The 13,661-nt window shown below is 41.6% G+C and overlaps 1 protein-coding gene across 1 annotated transcript in view; it reads left to right on the top strand.

Annotated features, from left to right (window-relative positions):
• Nucleotides 1-13,661, top strand: part of dchs1b (dachsous cadherin-related 1b) — a 121,728-nt gene that overhangs the window by 24,769 nt on the left and 83,298 nt on the right. Inside the window, exon 4 of the mRNA XM_084731314.1 lies at nt 177-950. Coding sequence (XP_084587440.1) covers nt 177-950 — 774 coding nt within the window. The remainder of the gene's footprint in view (nt 1-176; nt 951-13,661) is intronic.

Genomic DNA, 13,661 nt, shown 5'->3' on the forward strand with positions numbered 1-13,661 from the left:
GCTATCCACCAACTTGAAACCAACACCTTTGAGTTAAATTGAGAAAAATTGAGGAAAAGGCAAATGAGCTAATTGAGAAATAGTGAACCTCCATATTATAATAATATAAGATATATAATGTGATACAAAATGAGAAATGAACAATAAGTAACATGAATCGTGCACCATTTTTCCAGGTGACCAATGCGTTTGTGACCATTCATGTCCGTGACTACAATGACAACCAGCCCACCATGACCATCATCTTCCTCAGTGAGGACGGCTCACCAAGGATTTCCGAAGGGGCCCAACCAGGCCAGTACGTAGCTCGGATATCTGTCACCGACCCAGACTATGGAGAGTACGCCAACGTGAATGTGTCCCTCGAGGGGGGTGATGGGAAGTTTGCTCTTACAACCAAGGACAGCATCATCTATCTGATATATGTTGACCAAGTATTGGACAGGGAAGAACGGGATTCGTATGACCTCAGGGTTATGGCCACAGACTCCGGCACGCCGCCTCTCAGGGCGGAGTCATCCTTCACCATTGAGGTGACTGATGTCAATGACAACCCCCCTCTGTTCGACCAGCAGGCCTACAGACAGACCATTCCTGAGGTCGTCTATCCTGGTTCCTTTGTTCTTCAGGTTACTGCCAGGGACAAGGACCAGGGACCTAATGGAGACGTCCGATATAGCCTTCTTAAGGGCAAGAACTCTCACTCTGATTGGTTTTCCATTGACCCAGTCACGGGGATCATTACCACAGCGACAGCTCTGGATTTTGAATCAGAGCCGGCACCTAGTGTGACTGTCATTGCGACAGATGGTGGCCGTCCGCCACTGTCATCCACAGCGAAGGTGGACATTGTGCTGCAGGATGTTAACGATAACACACCTGTGTTCTCCAGCAACTTCTACAATGCCTCTATCAAGGAGAACACCCCAGCTGGGACCTGCTTCTTAGAGGTAAGAAGACATTTTCTCTTTCCCTTTCAGCCCTCTCTCACCCAGCTCTCTTTCACTCCACTCTTCTTTATCTTTTAAGGGAACTGCCGTTTTTAATTCTCATGGTGCTCAATCTTGCAGCGTGTTGGCCACAACACTATTGTCCTACTTACGCAGCCAAAACCAAGTCTTCACTGTCTCCCTTGTCCTCTCATCTCTTTCTTCACTCTCTCTGTTCCCTCGCACCCTCCCCTTAAGCCCTCTCTGATTACTCCCCTGGCAAAAGCCTGATTTATACATCAGTATAAATGAGTTTGGAAATCAAAGTCATGTCTGAAGTGAAAAGCCGTCTCAAAGTCTTACTTCAGAAAAGGATGGTGCACTTGGAAGCTCTGATGCATTGTGATGTGATTCATAAAAACTGGGCTGTAAGAGGGGAGGCAAAGCCATTCAACATGTTCATATAGAGAAACAAAAGATTTATAAAGGACGGAGAAAAAAGAGTCACTGAAGGAGTTCACCTGCATTCCTGAAGCTGCTGCAAGGAGATTTACTCTGTGCTGGTATGTCCTCTCTCTCACCTCGTATGGTTGCCTTGGTAACCAAGCCATCAGTGTAGGGTGTTAGTCCTCGGTATCAGCGCTCTATCTCGCGGCAGCTCGACCACCTTGCTTTCATCTCGATTCCAGCAGCTCTTATGTATAAGGAGGACCTCTCCTGAGAAATGAAAAAGGATGACTGGCTGTTTGTCTTCCAGCAAGGTCTTACCTTGGCATCATGCACCGTTTAGACCAACTGTTTTAACAGGTTGGGTTTACCCCTCTGCCATGAAGAGGATGAAAAGAAAACGAAGCATTTCTGTTTCTCAGCAGTTTTAAGAAAGCCCACCGCTACAGCTTAAAAGTGCAGTGGTTATAATAAAAGTCTTTGGACCCCTAATCGCACCAACCGAAGTGGAATTAGATAAATAGTTGAATTTCACATTCTTGCAGCTTCATTTAACATACATTTGGAAAGGATGGTCGGTTGGTATTCTGTGGAAACTGGCATATGGACCCACTCTTTAGGGAAGACAGGAGACGAGGGGAGTGAGGGAATGTAATGAAGAGGAGTGATATGAGATGCAAACGAAATTAAAAGAGTGCACTCAGAGTGCAGATGTCTGCCGGGCAATCTGAAAAGAATATTTGAATGTAACCCATTTTCAATCACCAACATTTTGATTAGTAACTGTAATGTAATGACATATTTTCTCTCAGCAGCTGTGACATGTATTTTGCAGTTTGCCCATAGGGTTAGGTTGGTTTGGAGAGAGTGGTATTTGGCTTACATAACAGCAGTCTTCCAGTAGAAAAGGCTGTGTGACAGCGAGGGAAAATAGTGAAAATATTCTAAATATAGCGTACATTTAAGCTAGTATTGATTTGGCTACAATAGACTTTTGTTGCTGACCCTGTCCACAGCAGTTCATTACTTAGCTTCCATGCTGATGCTCCTCTCTGCTTCTCCAACTGGTGGCATGCTGACCACCATGTACTGTAGGTAATAAACTGACTATGGATAAGAACCTCATACAACCTCATTTCAAAAGATCTGAACTATCCCTTTAACATGATTTATTCCTGAGGTGTCTTTACAATCAGTGATACAGCCTGTCCGTTGCTGAATTATTGAACCCTGTAATTTGCTCCTAATTAGGCTGCTCTGTTGAATTATTACATCCCTCAACCAACTAAATGAACCCCCTGGACCTCGATTCCAGTGGTTGCAACAGTTGTAATCAACTGTTAGTCGTTTTTCTAATCCTAGCCGGCAGTTATTCTGGCACTAGGTGCAGGCGTAATCCCATGCCAGACATCACGGGTGGTTTTTCAGTATGCCAGAGTGACTGAATAAGACTTGATTTGCTCATTCCGGCACGTTCCTCAAGGCTCGCTCGGACCAAGCCAAGATTCTCTGGGCGAGAGTCTCCCCACAGGGGATGCTATTTGCAGGATAATGGTAGCTGGAGTAAACTTTTTTTTTTTTCTGGACCAGTGGAACATGTGGCCACTCAGATAGGACACACACACACGCACACACACAAATAATGTTAGACCTGAAATCACAGAGTAATGGATGTCGTTCCAGATTTGTTCTGTATTTTCTCCATCTGCCTGCCAACCAACTGTCGAGATTGTGGAGCTTTTGGTATTTGACTCTGTCAAGATAGTGACAAAGTGAGTCAGGTGGTCCACCAGGCCCAGTTTACATTTTTGTGCGATGTTTTTTGGCACGATAATCTAGTTGTGGGTTTTCGTCACGTTCCTAACAGAGTCGAGACAGAGAATGTTCTCAGTATTGTACCAATATTTACAATAGATAACAATCACTGTTTGGCTTTAGTAATTATTATACTGGCCTTGCTGGTTTGAATTCTGGACACTTTGTGTAAAAAAAATCAGAAAATCACCAAATGTTTAATATCTAAACAGAGAAATATGTTATCAGAAGAAGTGTTTGAAGCAATGGGACACACGCAGACAAGGTAAGGAATAGTTTCTCTTTTTTTCCAGTTTTCATAGGTTCCAGGTTTACTCTTTTCCATCTGTCTCTCTCATTCTTCATTGTTCATTCATGTGTGATCTTATTCTACTTATTTGCTGTTTGTCTTTCTGTATATTTTTTCTCATGAAGAGTCGTGCATTGTCTCTGAACAAAAGCTCTTACACTCTGAAAAAGTTTTCCCAATAAATAATGTTTTGTTGAGATAATTTGCTTTAACTGTTTAGATAAACTAGAACCTTGGAGTTTTAAAAAGCTCCCAAACTTTGTGTTTGAAAAACTATTGAGTAAAATCACTGAAGTAAAAGTAAATAATGTTTACACCCAAATGACAAATCAGGTTTACAGCTTACTGTGAAATAAATTATCTCAACAAAAGATTACATAAGAGTTTGAGTTTGATTCAAAATTAAAAAATCTAGTGAAGATAGTTAAAAAGTTTTCTTAACTTTTTTTTATAGGGCACTCACATATACACAGATATACTACATGCAACAGTAGTGTGTAGGAAGCTTTTCTTATCAGTGCATCTACTATAGTGTAATCAGTAAAGTGCTGCACTGTTTATGTAGCAGCGACACAAAAGAGTTATTTATTTCTTGGTTTCCCTGCTTTCCTCTTCCCCCACTTCCTTAAAGTATTTCCCAGGCAAGAGAGGTTATGGTGCCTCATTGTGTGTGTGTGTGTGTGTGTGTGTGTGTGTGTGTGTGTGTGTGTGTGTGAGCATGTGTGTGCGCACATTCATTTGATTCAGGTTCATATCCTGAGAAGGTAGAGATCATGAGAACAGTGTGAACTGCAGCTGATGATAAAAAGTGACAAGCATATTTCAGAGTGGAGCATTTTCTCTTATTTGCATGCAAAAGTTCCTGAAATCATCTGATCCTGTTTTGATGAGAGCTGATATGATTACTTTCAGGTTCCTTTATCTTTTTCTTGGGTATAATCTGAGTTTTTCTGAGTCCAAACACATTTTCCTTCCTGTGTGGGTCATGCCCTGCAGAGTGTCTGTCAAATCCAATGACATGCTCACTTCCAGCATGACCTGGCCGCTGGGAAGCCACTGCTGATCTCACAAGAAGTGACATTCACGCTCTTGCCAAGACTCAAACGCAGCACCAACAGACATCAACAGATGGGCGGCAAACCAGAAGAAACACTGATTCAAGAATAAAGAAAAATCACAAATCAAATGAAATCCAAACAAAAGACAATGTCCTCATAAAAAGGGGAAATGACAAGACAGCAAAACAGAGAGCAGAGGTTTGCAGGTGTGCTTTGTGTACATGTGCATGCCTGTGTCATACATCAGTGTATGTGGGCTACTTGTGTACACTGCTGAAGCCAAGAACTCACTTTCAGCAGGTGATGCATCTCCCCTGTGATGTTCAGCATGTGGTTTCCTGGTCAGGCCTGTAAAACGACACTCAATCATCTCGACAGACGCACAGATGTGCTCAGCTCAGACACGTACAAAGACATGGAGAAGAGCTAGCTGGCATTAGAGTAGTGTAACGATACTGCATTGTCTGTTGGTAGATTATAGTTTGACAATGTGCTTTGAGAATGAAATATTTTGGGAATCAGAAAGAGCAAAATTGGAAACATGAATAAAACCATGAATAGAACCACACTGGGGTTCCACAGATGTCACAGTTTTCTTTATGCCTCACAGAACAAATGCTCCCTTGTAAGGATGCTTTTTCCATTGGCAGATACTGTTCTGTGTGCTTACATCTGTTGGCAAAACAGAAGTGTTTCATCCTCTGGGGAACATAGATGTGCCCAGCAAATGTAATTTGGGACACTGGGGGTGTCACTATTTTAGTGTTGAAAATTGATTGAAATGAGCTTTTCAAGAAAAGAAAAGGCAGAACTGATGAAACAGTGTAGCTTACTTATATCACACTTGATACCATAGACTCTTTTCTAAAAATTGAAAATGTAAGACATTTGTCTAGGCATTAAATGAATTATATGTTAAACTTTACAAATCAAGTCTCTGTAGTCTAACACTGGCATAGCCATCAGTGTTAAAAAATATTTTAAATCAAAAACTCAAATTCAGTTGTGACCTTAAAATTGAAAGTCAGATCAAATCGTGGATTTGGCAAAAGTTGTCTTCCTATTAAATTAAAGCTGCCCATTTGCAGACCATGACTCCCCATAGCAAACTTCATGGAAATCTGGGCATTCGTTTTTGAGATTTGTCACACACCAAACCGCTTGTCAAATGCAAATGTTGACCCAACGGTGCTGATTCATTCTAGTCTCACTAGTCAAACGTAGCGATATTTTGCCATGCACCACATTTTTGACAGACAGACTTTCTCACCTACTGAGCAGAACTTGCTGGTAAAAAAAAGGAGAGAAAGTCAATAAGAACATGTGAGTGTGGTGTGAAGGTGGCTGAAATAGAGCAAAAACATGCTGGAAAGGAGACAGGTTTCTTTTGACAGGTGGAGTTAGTCCTCCTGAACTTCCCCTAAAACCGCTTAAATAAACACAGCACGTCTGTCTGTCAGAGCAATCAGCCCATTTGGTGTGAAGTCCAAAGTCTGAGACCCTGTGGCCAAAGTCTATATGGCTTTATAAGGAAAGACTAAACATATTTAAAACATATGCACACGCATCCACACTGAGACTAATCATATTTGATAAACCAATAGAGCCAAAGACATAAGGTGATGCACTGAAAACAGGAAGCTTCCTGTAACACTGGACCAGTCTCCTGCTGGTGTCGCGCTGAATCCGGCCCCCGTGGAAACCAGAGCCAGACCAAACCACAGCTTCCACTTGGAGCTCACACGCTCTCCTCCAGCCCAGACTCACAACACATGCACTCTAGTTTTTATTAAGCTTGAAAATGTGTGTGTGCAGGGGGGAGATGAAATTTATTGTCCGCTTGATGTCTTTCCTCCTGCTTGTTTTGGTACAGTGGCAGCTGTGCTTTAATATGGCGCTGCTCTCTTGAAAGCTTGTCTTGTGTGTTTTAATTAATCTGTCAGTGTTTAATTTGTGGGATCAATAGTTGAGTGAAGTAAGGCTGCAGGTTGGAGCGATCACTGTCACCACATGCCTCAGTTGCATCTAACAGGTGATCAGCGATGACAAATGGTCGGGTTCACACACAAACGGACCCCAGCGAGATCGAAAATTTGGTGAATCGTTTCATGCTGTTAACAGCTGGCCCCCTGTTCTGACACGCTCACTCTCGCTCTGGTTCTGTATTTCTCTCTCACCGACTCACGCATCTCTCAGCTGCCAGCGATGTTGACAGGATGGGTGTGACGAGGGATCAGGATGGTGTGTCTGCTATGTTAACTATTCTTACATCCATCAACACTTACTGTGAATTCATCACCTGTTTGCTACTGGAGACTGGAACCAGGTCCATCTTGGTTTTATGCTCATTCTCTAAACTTTCTACACAATGAGGTGGGATTTATTTGTTAACCGTGTAGCCATTATGTCTCTCTCAAGAGAACAGAAGGTCTAACTGATGTGAGTGTTTTTAGAAATATTAAGGTTACAGTCCTTGACTTACATGGCCGTAGACATGGCAACATTGGCCTGTCAGTCAGTTGGTCTGTGGGTCACCACTCTGGTGCAGACTAAAATATCTCAACAACAATTGGATGGATTTCCATGAAGTTTTCCTTTCATTGTGCCCAGAGGATGAATCCTACCGAATTTTTCTTGAGCACCACCATGATGTTAACGTTTTGTTTTGAGTAAAATATCTCAACAACTTCTGAATGAACTGTCATTAAATAGAGTCCTTCACAGTTTCAGTTTTAGAAACCTGCACCCACCTGCACTTGCAAAGCTGAGAGCCAAAACCAACCCGTTACCCGCAATTATTGCAGAGTTAAATCTGGACCCACCTGGACCCGTAATATAGGACCCGTGATTAAACACACATACACAGTCACTCACTTGTGCTCTTGGAAAAGGCGCAGCAGCTGTGCTTCTGCAGCTGTTGATGTGTTTCCTCTGTGACGATGCACCCAGCTTGCAGCTATCAAAAGTCACAAGCTAGCTAGTTTCATAAGCTGATTTAAATGTTAAAAATACCACACAATCATTTTCAGTTCTGACTTCTCCAGGAAAAAATAACAACATATTTTTGTTCTCAACCACTGCCTGCCAATAATTAGTTCATTTTTACCTGTGCACGTACCTGCACCAGCAATTGACTCCTGAAAGAACTACCTGGAAAACTAATGACACCACTCAGCCACAGTTTTACTTTTTGTTTAGTGCTAATTAGCAAAAGTTAGCATCCTAACATGCTAATCTAAGTTGGTGACCATAGTACTGTATTCACTGGACTATTCACCCTATTTGTATTCTGTAACTGTCACTTTATGTAGTAGTGATGACTCTTTAGTGGAGTAGCATCTTCTGTTTGTCTGGAAACTGATACATGCGTTGCTCCTCTTCTGTTGCATTTCTGACTCCAGTGGCTGTTTGCCGTTACCTCCAGTAACCACAGGTATTTGCAGTTCTACCCAGACTAAACCGATATAGTCTACATATCACTTTTTTTTTTTTTTTTTTTTAAGTTAAATGTTTTTGGCAGAGGAATCCAGATTGTCTGCTGATCTCTTTTACTGTTAGAATATTTTCAGTACCAATCAGCTTCAAAATGTTCAACTCTTATCAGACAGATTTCTTTTTGCAAGAGCATTTTTCTGCTCTTTGCTGGGTTTTGGATGCTGGCCCGGATTTTGTAAATCGTTCTTTTGTCTCTGTTTTTCCCTCAGAAGCAGTAGTTTGGTTCCATATCACTAGCTGTTGGCATATGCTGTGTTTTAAACCTATCAGAGTGTTCATTCATGTGTGATCTGACTGGCCAGTGCCTCTGTGGAGAGGATGGCCTCACGCCTCATTAAGCCCAATACTCTGTACCATATGGCAGTGAGGGCTTTTCTCTCTTTCTTTCTGTCTGTCTCTTTGCAGTCTGACTGGTTTCGATTCCATTTCTTCATCTCATCTGTTAGTGAGTATCTCCCTTTCCATTCTTTTTTTTTTTTATCCCATGTCTCACGGGCTTTTACCCTTTTGGCTCCTGCACCGGTCTCAGCTTTATCTTTTCCTCTGCTATTTTAAAGGAATCAATCTCCCATCAGTGAGTGACATTAAATATGGAAAGTATGTTGTTTTCTTTATGCTGAGTTGCTCACTTGCTCTGAACACCAAAACAGGCAGTATTTTATTTTCTGTCCTAACCCATGTTTTCATATTCCCAAAATCTTAAATAAATCAAACCTGGCAGAAGCTGGTCTACCACTTCCTTCATCTATTGTTTGTGTTATTTCGTGACTTTGGTGTTTCGTATGGTTATTTCAAATTCACCAAAGTCACAGAATAACACAAACAAACCAACCGATTGAAACAGTGGTAAACCTGCACCTCCTGTATTCTGCAAGGTAAAATTACTTCTATTTGGCCAAAGGAGTCTGGTAGCTTTGCCAAGAGTGGTATTTGACTTATATAGCAGCAGTTTCCAGTTGGATCAGACTGTCTGATGGCGAGGTAAAGCAGTGAAAATATTTTAAATATAGCACACAATTAAACTGGGGGTGCACCAACCACCTTCTACTGTAGGTACTACACTGGTGATGGATAAGTCCCACTTAATAAAATCCAAGCTATCCCATTAATAATTATCAAAATTGTTGCAGATTAGTTTTCATCTGATCAATTATTCATCTTGTTATACCTAAACAAGAAACACTACTGGCAGGTCAAACTGCACAATAAAAGATACAAGTGTATAGAAAAGAAGTTTGTGAATCACAAACTTTGTGCAGTGAGTTTATTTCCGCAGTCTGAAACTGACAAGGTGGACACATTCAGCTTTAACAAGAACACAGTCAAGATAGCTCGGCTAGACTGTGGAACAGGCAGATATCAAACAGCTGCAGGCACAGGATCCTCCATACACAACACAGCCACACATGGACACTTTTTCTATCAGTCTTTTCCCTTCAACATATCTCTCTACTCCAGCTCCTCCTGGGCTGCTTTTGCATTGTGTTTCTTCTCAAACTTATCTGCCGTCCAGACGTCCTCTCTTTCTCTGTCGCTGTCTCATCTCTTATTGCTCCTCATTTTCACTCCTCCTACACTGGAGTTTGAGAGTGAAAGGAACAAACACACACACACACACACACACACACACACACACACACACACACACACAGACACATAGTCACACACAATCACACATTGTGCTTGAGTGCGCACAGAAAACGTGCGCACACTCACACCAACACGCGAGCGGCAGGTGATCCTGAGGCTCTCCACAGTTCATTTGGTCACACTAATCTAATTTCATGACACATTGAGTTAAGTTGGTGTAAATTAGTATGCTTCCTGTGTTTCTCTAGATTCTATTTGCTTTGGGAGGGGTTGTGCAGTTTGGGACAGCAGGTGGTCGATAAGTTAGGGGTGAAGGCCGGCGAAAGCGCTCGTTTCCCAGTGTATCAGATTCTGTCATTTCGGCTTTACAGAGAGAAAGAGTTGAAGTCACAGTTGGGTGTGACCAAGACCAAGACTTTTCTCTGTGAGTGCTGAGGTTGTGTCATACAGTTTTAGAAATAAGGGTTCCAAAAAGGTTCTTCCTGAAGATCTGAGGTTCAACCCAGTAGGTTCTGAAGACCCTTTTATGGGAAGAAAGGGTTTGTCAAGGGTTCTTTGTAAGACTAAGAGTTCCATTAAGAGCCCTTTTCATGCAGAAAAGCTCTGACAACACCTTGACGAAACAGTTCTTCAGAAATTTTTCAATCCTTGAAAGAGTTCTTCAAGGATTGTCGAAATGTTTTTCACCAAAAGAGCTCTGGTTCTTGGACTGTTCTGAACACTGGTGCCTGCCCACATTTCCACCAGTTTTTAGCAGGATTATTGTAATTAAGGATGTCATCAACAGAAGGCACCACACAATGTACAACAACCTGTAGAATATGACACACCCACTTTGGTTCCCAAGGGAAACCTGCCTTTTTTTTTTCTATTTTAGATGTAAATGTTCTGAATGGTTTAAAATTAGGTGCTTGAACAAGGGGTTGTTTCATGTTGGTGGAAAAGGTCTATTAATACTGGAAACAGTGGCTGTTTTGTTAGATACTGGGTGAAATCATTATACTATAAAAGGGTTCTCTGTAGAACCTCTCATAGGGGTTTCTGGGTGAAACCTTTCTTGGATGGTTCTAGGTATATCCCTTTATTATATCAACAATAACTTTATTATACCTTTATTTCTAAGAGTGTAGTGTGTTGAAAGATATGAATAATTTAAGTCCTTCGATTCATTTTTCTACATTGTCTTTTTTTTCTGCTACTCCAGAGCATGAGTTCTGGTCGTTGTTTGTGTGTCTGTGTGTGCGTGGCTATGTGGTTGTGTGTGGCAGCAGCCTCGGAGCCGTTATCTGGCTGACTCTGCTCCTCTGCTGTTGTGTCTGTCCCAGCTCTCCCCAAACTATTTATTTTCCTCTCAGGGGTCAAAGACTGTGCAGCTACAGATGTTTGTTTTCTCAAATGAATCATCCATTTAATCATCTCACTTGTCCTCTTCGTCTTCCTTCTCACCTCAGGAGCTCAAACGTGGAGAGATGCTGAGAGAGGCAGAGAGGTATTCCAGATCTAGTGTTGCGCTCGCGGTGCCAAAAGACACAATATTAAACAATACCGCTGATCTTGCCTGGTCTATATGAGATCACAGAAATGGCACCGGCTAACAAAAAGCATTTTATATTCAATATGGTCCACATCAGGTCTCTCGCTTTCTTTACATCTCCCAGATGCATTTCTGTCATGCGTGCACCTCGTATTGTCTTTTCTTTGGACTTGAGCTTTTATAAGGATAGTTCTCACCATGAGATGTCTATTAAAGGTTAAAGCAACAGCAGAAAGAGTGAAAGAAAGTTTCCACTCCCCCAGAGTGGAATCTTTTAAGAGAATCTCTTACTACTTCCCACCTGCCCACTCAAACCTCTCGGCTACCCCCCTTTTCTCCCTGATTTTTGATCACCGTCTGGTTCCACTGAGCTGTACATGGGCTGAAGTGGAGCATTTCACTGTACATATATAATGTATATATTCAGCAAAGGTGGGCGACTCGAGTCACTTAACCTGAGTCAGACTTGAGTTGCAAATTTGAGGGCTTGAGAGTTGCTTGCAAGTTGTTAGGCCTGTGTTAAGCATCTTTTGTTTTTGAAACATGCGCAGATTTCTAGTGTCATGAATACACACAATCCTGACAGGCAGGTATCATGGAGGGGGCTAGTCCAAACATAATAAAATTTGGATTCAAGGATTATATTGATAATGATAGAGGTAAGAGGTAAGAGAACAGCCGAATACAAGGTCTGCAGTTCAAAAAACAAAACAAAACAAAATAAATAAAATGACCCAACATGTATATGAATGTTTCTTTTTAGATAACTTATCGGCTACTAAAGCGTTAGCTAGAAAGATCATGTTCTTGTGTGCAACTCCTGTGATCCCAGTCTCCATTGTTTGGAGGCTTTTTAGTGATTGCCACTAAAGGTCAAATATCTGTAAGATTTCTGAGGTGTAAGCAGGCTGCAACAGTTTTCATTAATTTTGAAAATGAAACACTCAGTACACAGTAACTTGCTTGTGATTTGCACGTGTGACTTACTCCCACCTCTGATATACAGTATGTGATTAAACAACATCATATATATGTATAAATTGTATGTACAGAGCAGAAAAGCACAGCATGAAATTCTGGTGCTTTGGCTTTAGGGACAAAAACCACAGAAAAGTCGGAGACTTATTTCCACTGTGGGCTTCTGTGCATGTGAGCGTACATGTGTGTTTGTGGTTGCTGGCTGTGGTCTGTCAGACAGGCCTGGAAGAACTACAGGAGTGGAAATAACTTGACTGTTTGCATGGGCAACTGCTGTGATTTGTTTCGATGAACTGTACAAATCTTGAGCCTCGAGGGCGACGGGACAGGAACGACTGAAAGAGTGATGACAACGAATGGAGAGGTGATCAGACAGGGTATAAAAATGTTGGGACAGAAAATCAATCGACACTAGAAAAATGTATTTGTAGAGCCTGATTAATTAACTTTGTCTCCATCCCAAATGCCTGTCTTTTTTTTACTTCAGTCCCATCTTAAGACGCGCTGTGGAGGTTCCTCTGTACTATAGCCTTCTGGACTCAGTGAACCCGTCCATGCAGGACAAGCAGAATATTAATTTAATAAGCAGCCTTGGGATGAGGAATAAACCTCAGTGTCTTTTTTCCCTTTTAAATTGATGACCAGCTCAGTGTGGGTTGGACATTTTAGAAGCTACCACTGTGCTTATTGCAGTCTCGTTTATCCTTTCTCCAAGGTCTAATTTATCAATCATGTCAGCGCAAAATAGCTATGATACTCTCTTGAATGAACACTCGCTGTAATATTTGTAAAGCTCCACTGACATTAACGCTAATAATAGACCTATAAATCTTTGCCTCTGAGTTTGCTGTTCATCAATAATGGCTTTGATTATTTCTCTAAGCCCTTGGGTTTAAACATTCTTGACAAGGTAGGCAGGTTTCATACTCTGGTCACTCAAAACTTTGCTTCAAGCCACTTTCATCTGCTTCAGGGTGGTCTATCCTTTTCTGACCAACCATACAGTAACTCGTTATTAAGGGAAAGTGATTCTTCATCTTTCCTGTCACTGTGCCTTTCACTATTCCCAACCTGCAATTTGGATGGAGCTCTGACAGTTTGTAAGGACTATGACAGTTTGTAAGGACTGTGCGTAAAGTATTTGTGTTGGAGTTGCGTAAGGACTCTGAGATGAATCTCTCTGACATGAAACAGTAGTCGCTTTGTGTTGTTTTAACCTCACACTGAGTACATTTACAGGCATTTGGCCTGGGCATTAGGTGTTGCCTGAGGTTAGGTAAATCATATGATTTGGCCTGTGTTCTGTCTGGCTGTTGTAAGTGATTTAACTTTTAGAGTAAGGATGTGTCAGATTTAATGTCAATTTAGGAGAACCAACATTTCTGGTGCATGTGGCCCAAATTCAGCTCTGTGGTTTTGGATCAGATTTACTGCGGCCTAACACACCCCGGTGTGCAGTGCACGGTTTAGGAAGTTCTTTATACTACTTGGAATAAATCTCTCGGTTTTGAAATAACATGTCCATC

Source organism: Lutjanus erythropterus, chromosome 11 (genome assembly GCF_056507025.1).
Source record: "Lutjanus erythropterus isolate fLutEry1 chromosome 11, fLutEry1.hap2, whole genome shotgun sequence".
NCBI classification, from domain to species: Eukaryota; Metazoa; Chordata; class Actinopteri; order Lutjaniformes; family Lutjanidae; genus Lutjanus; species Lutjanus erythropterus.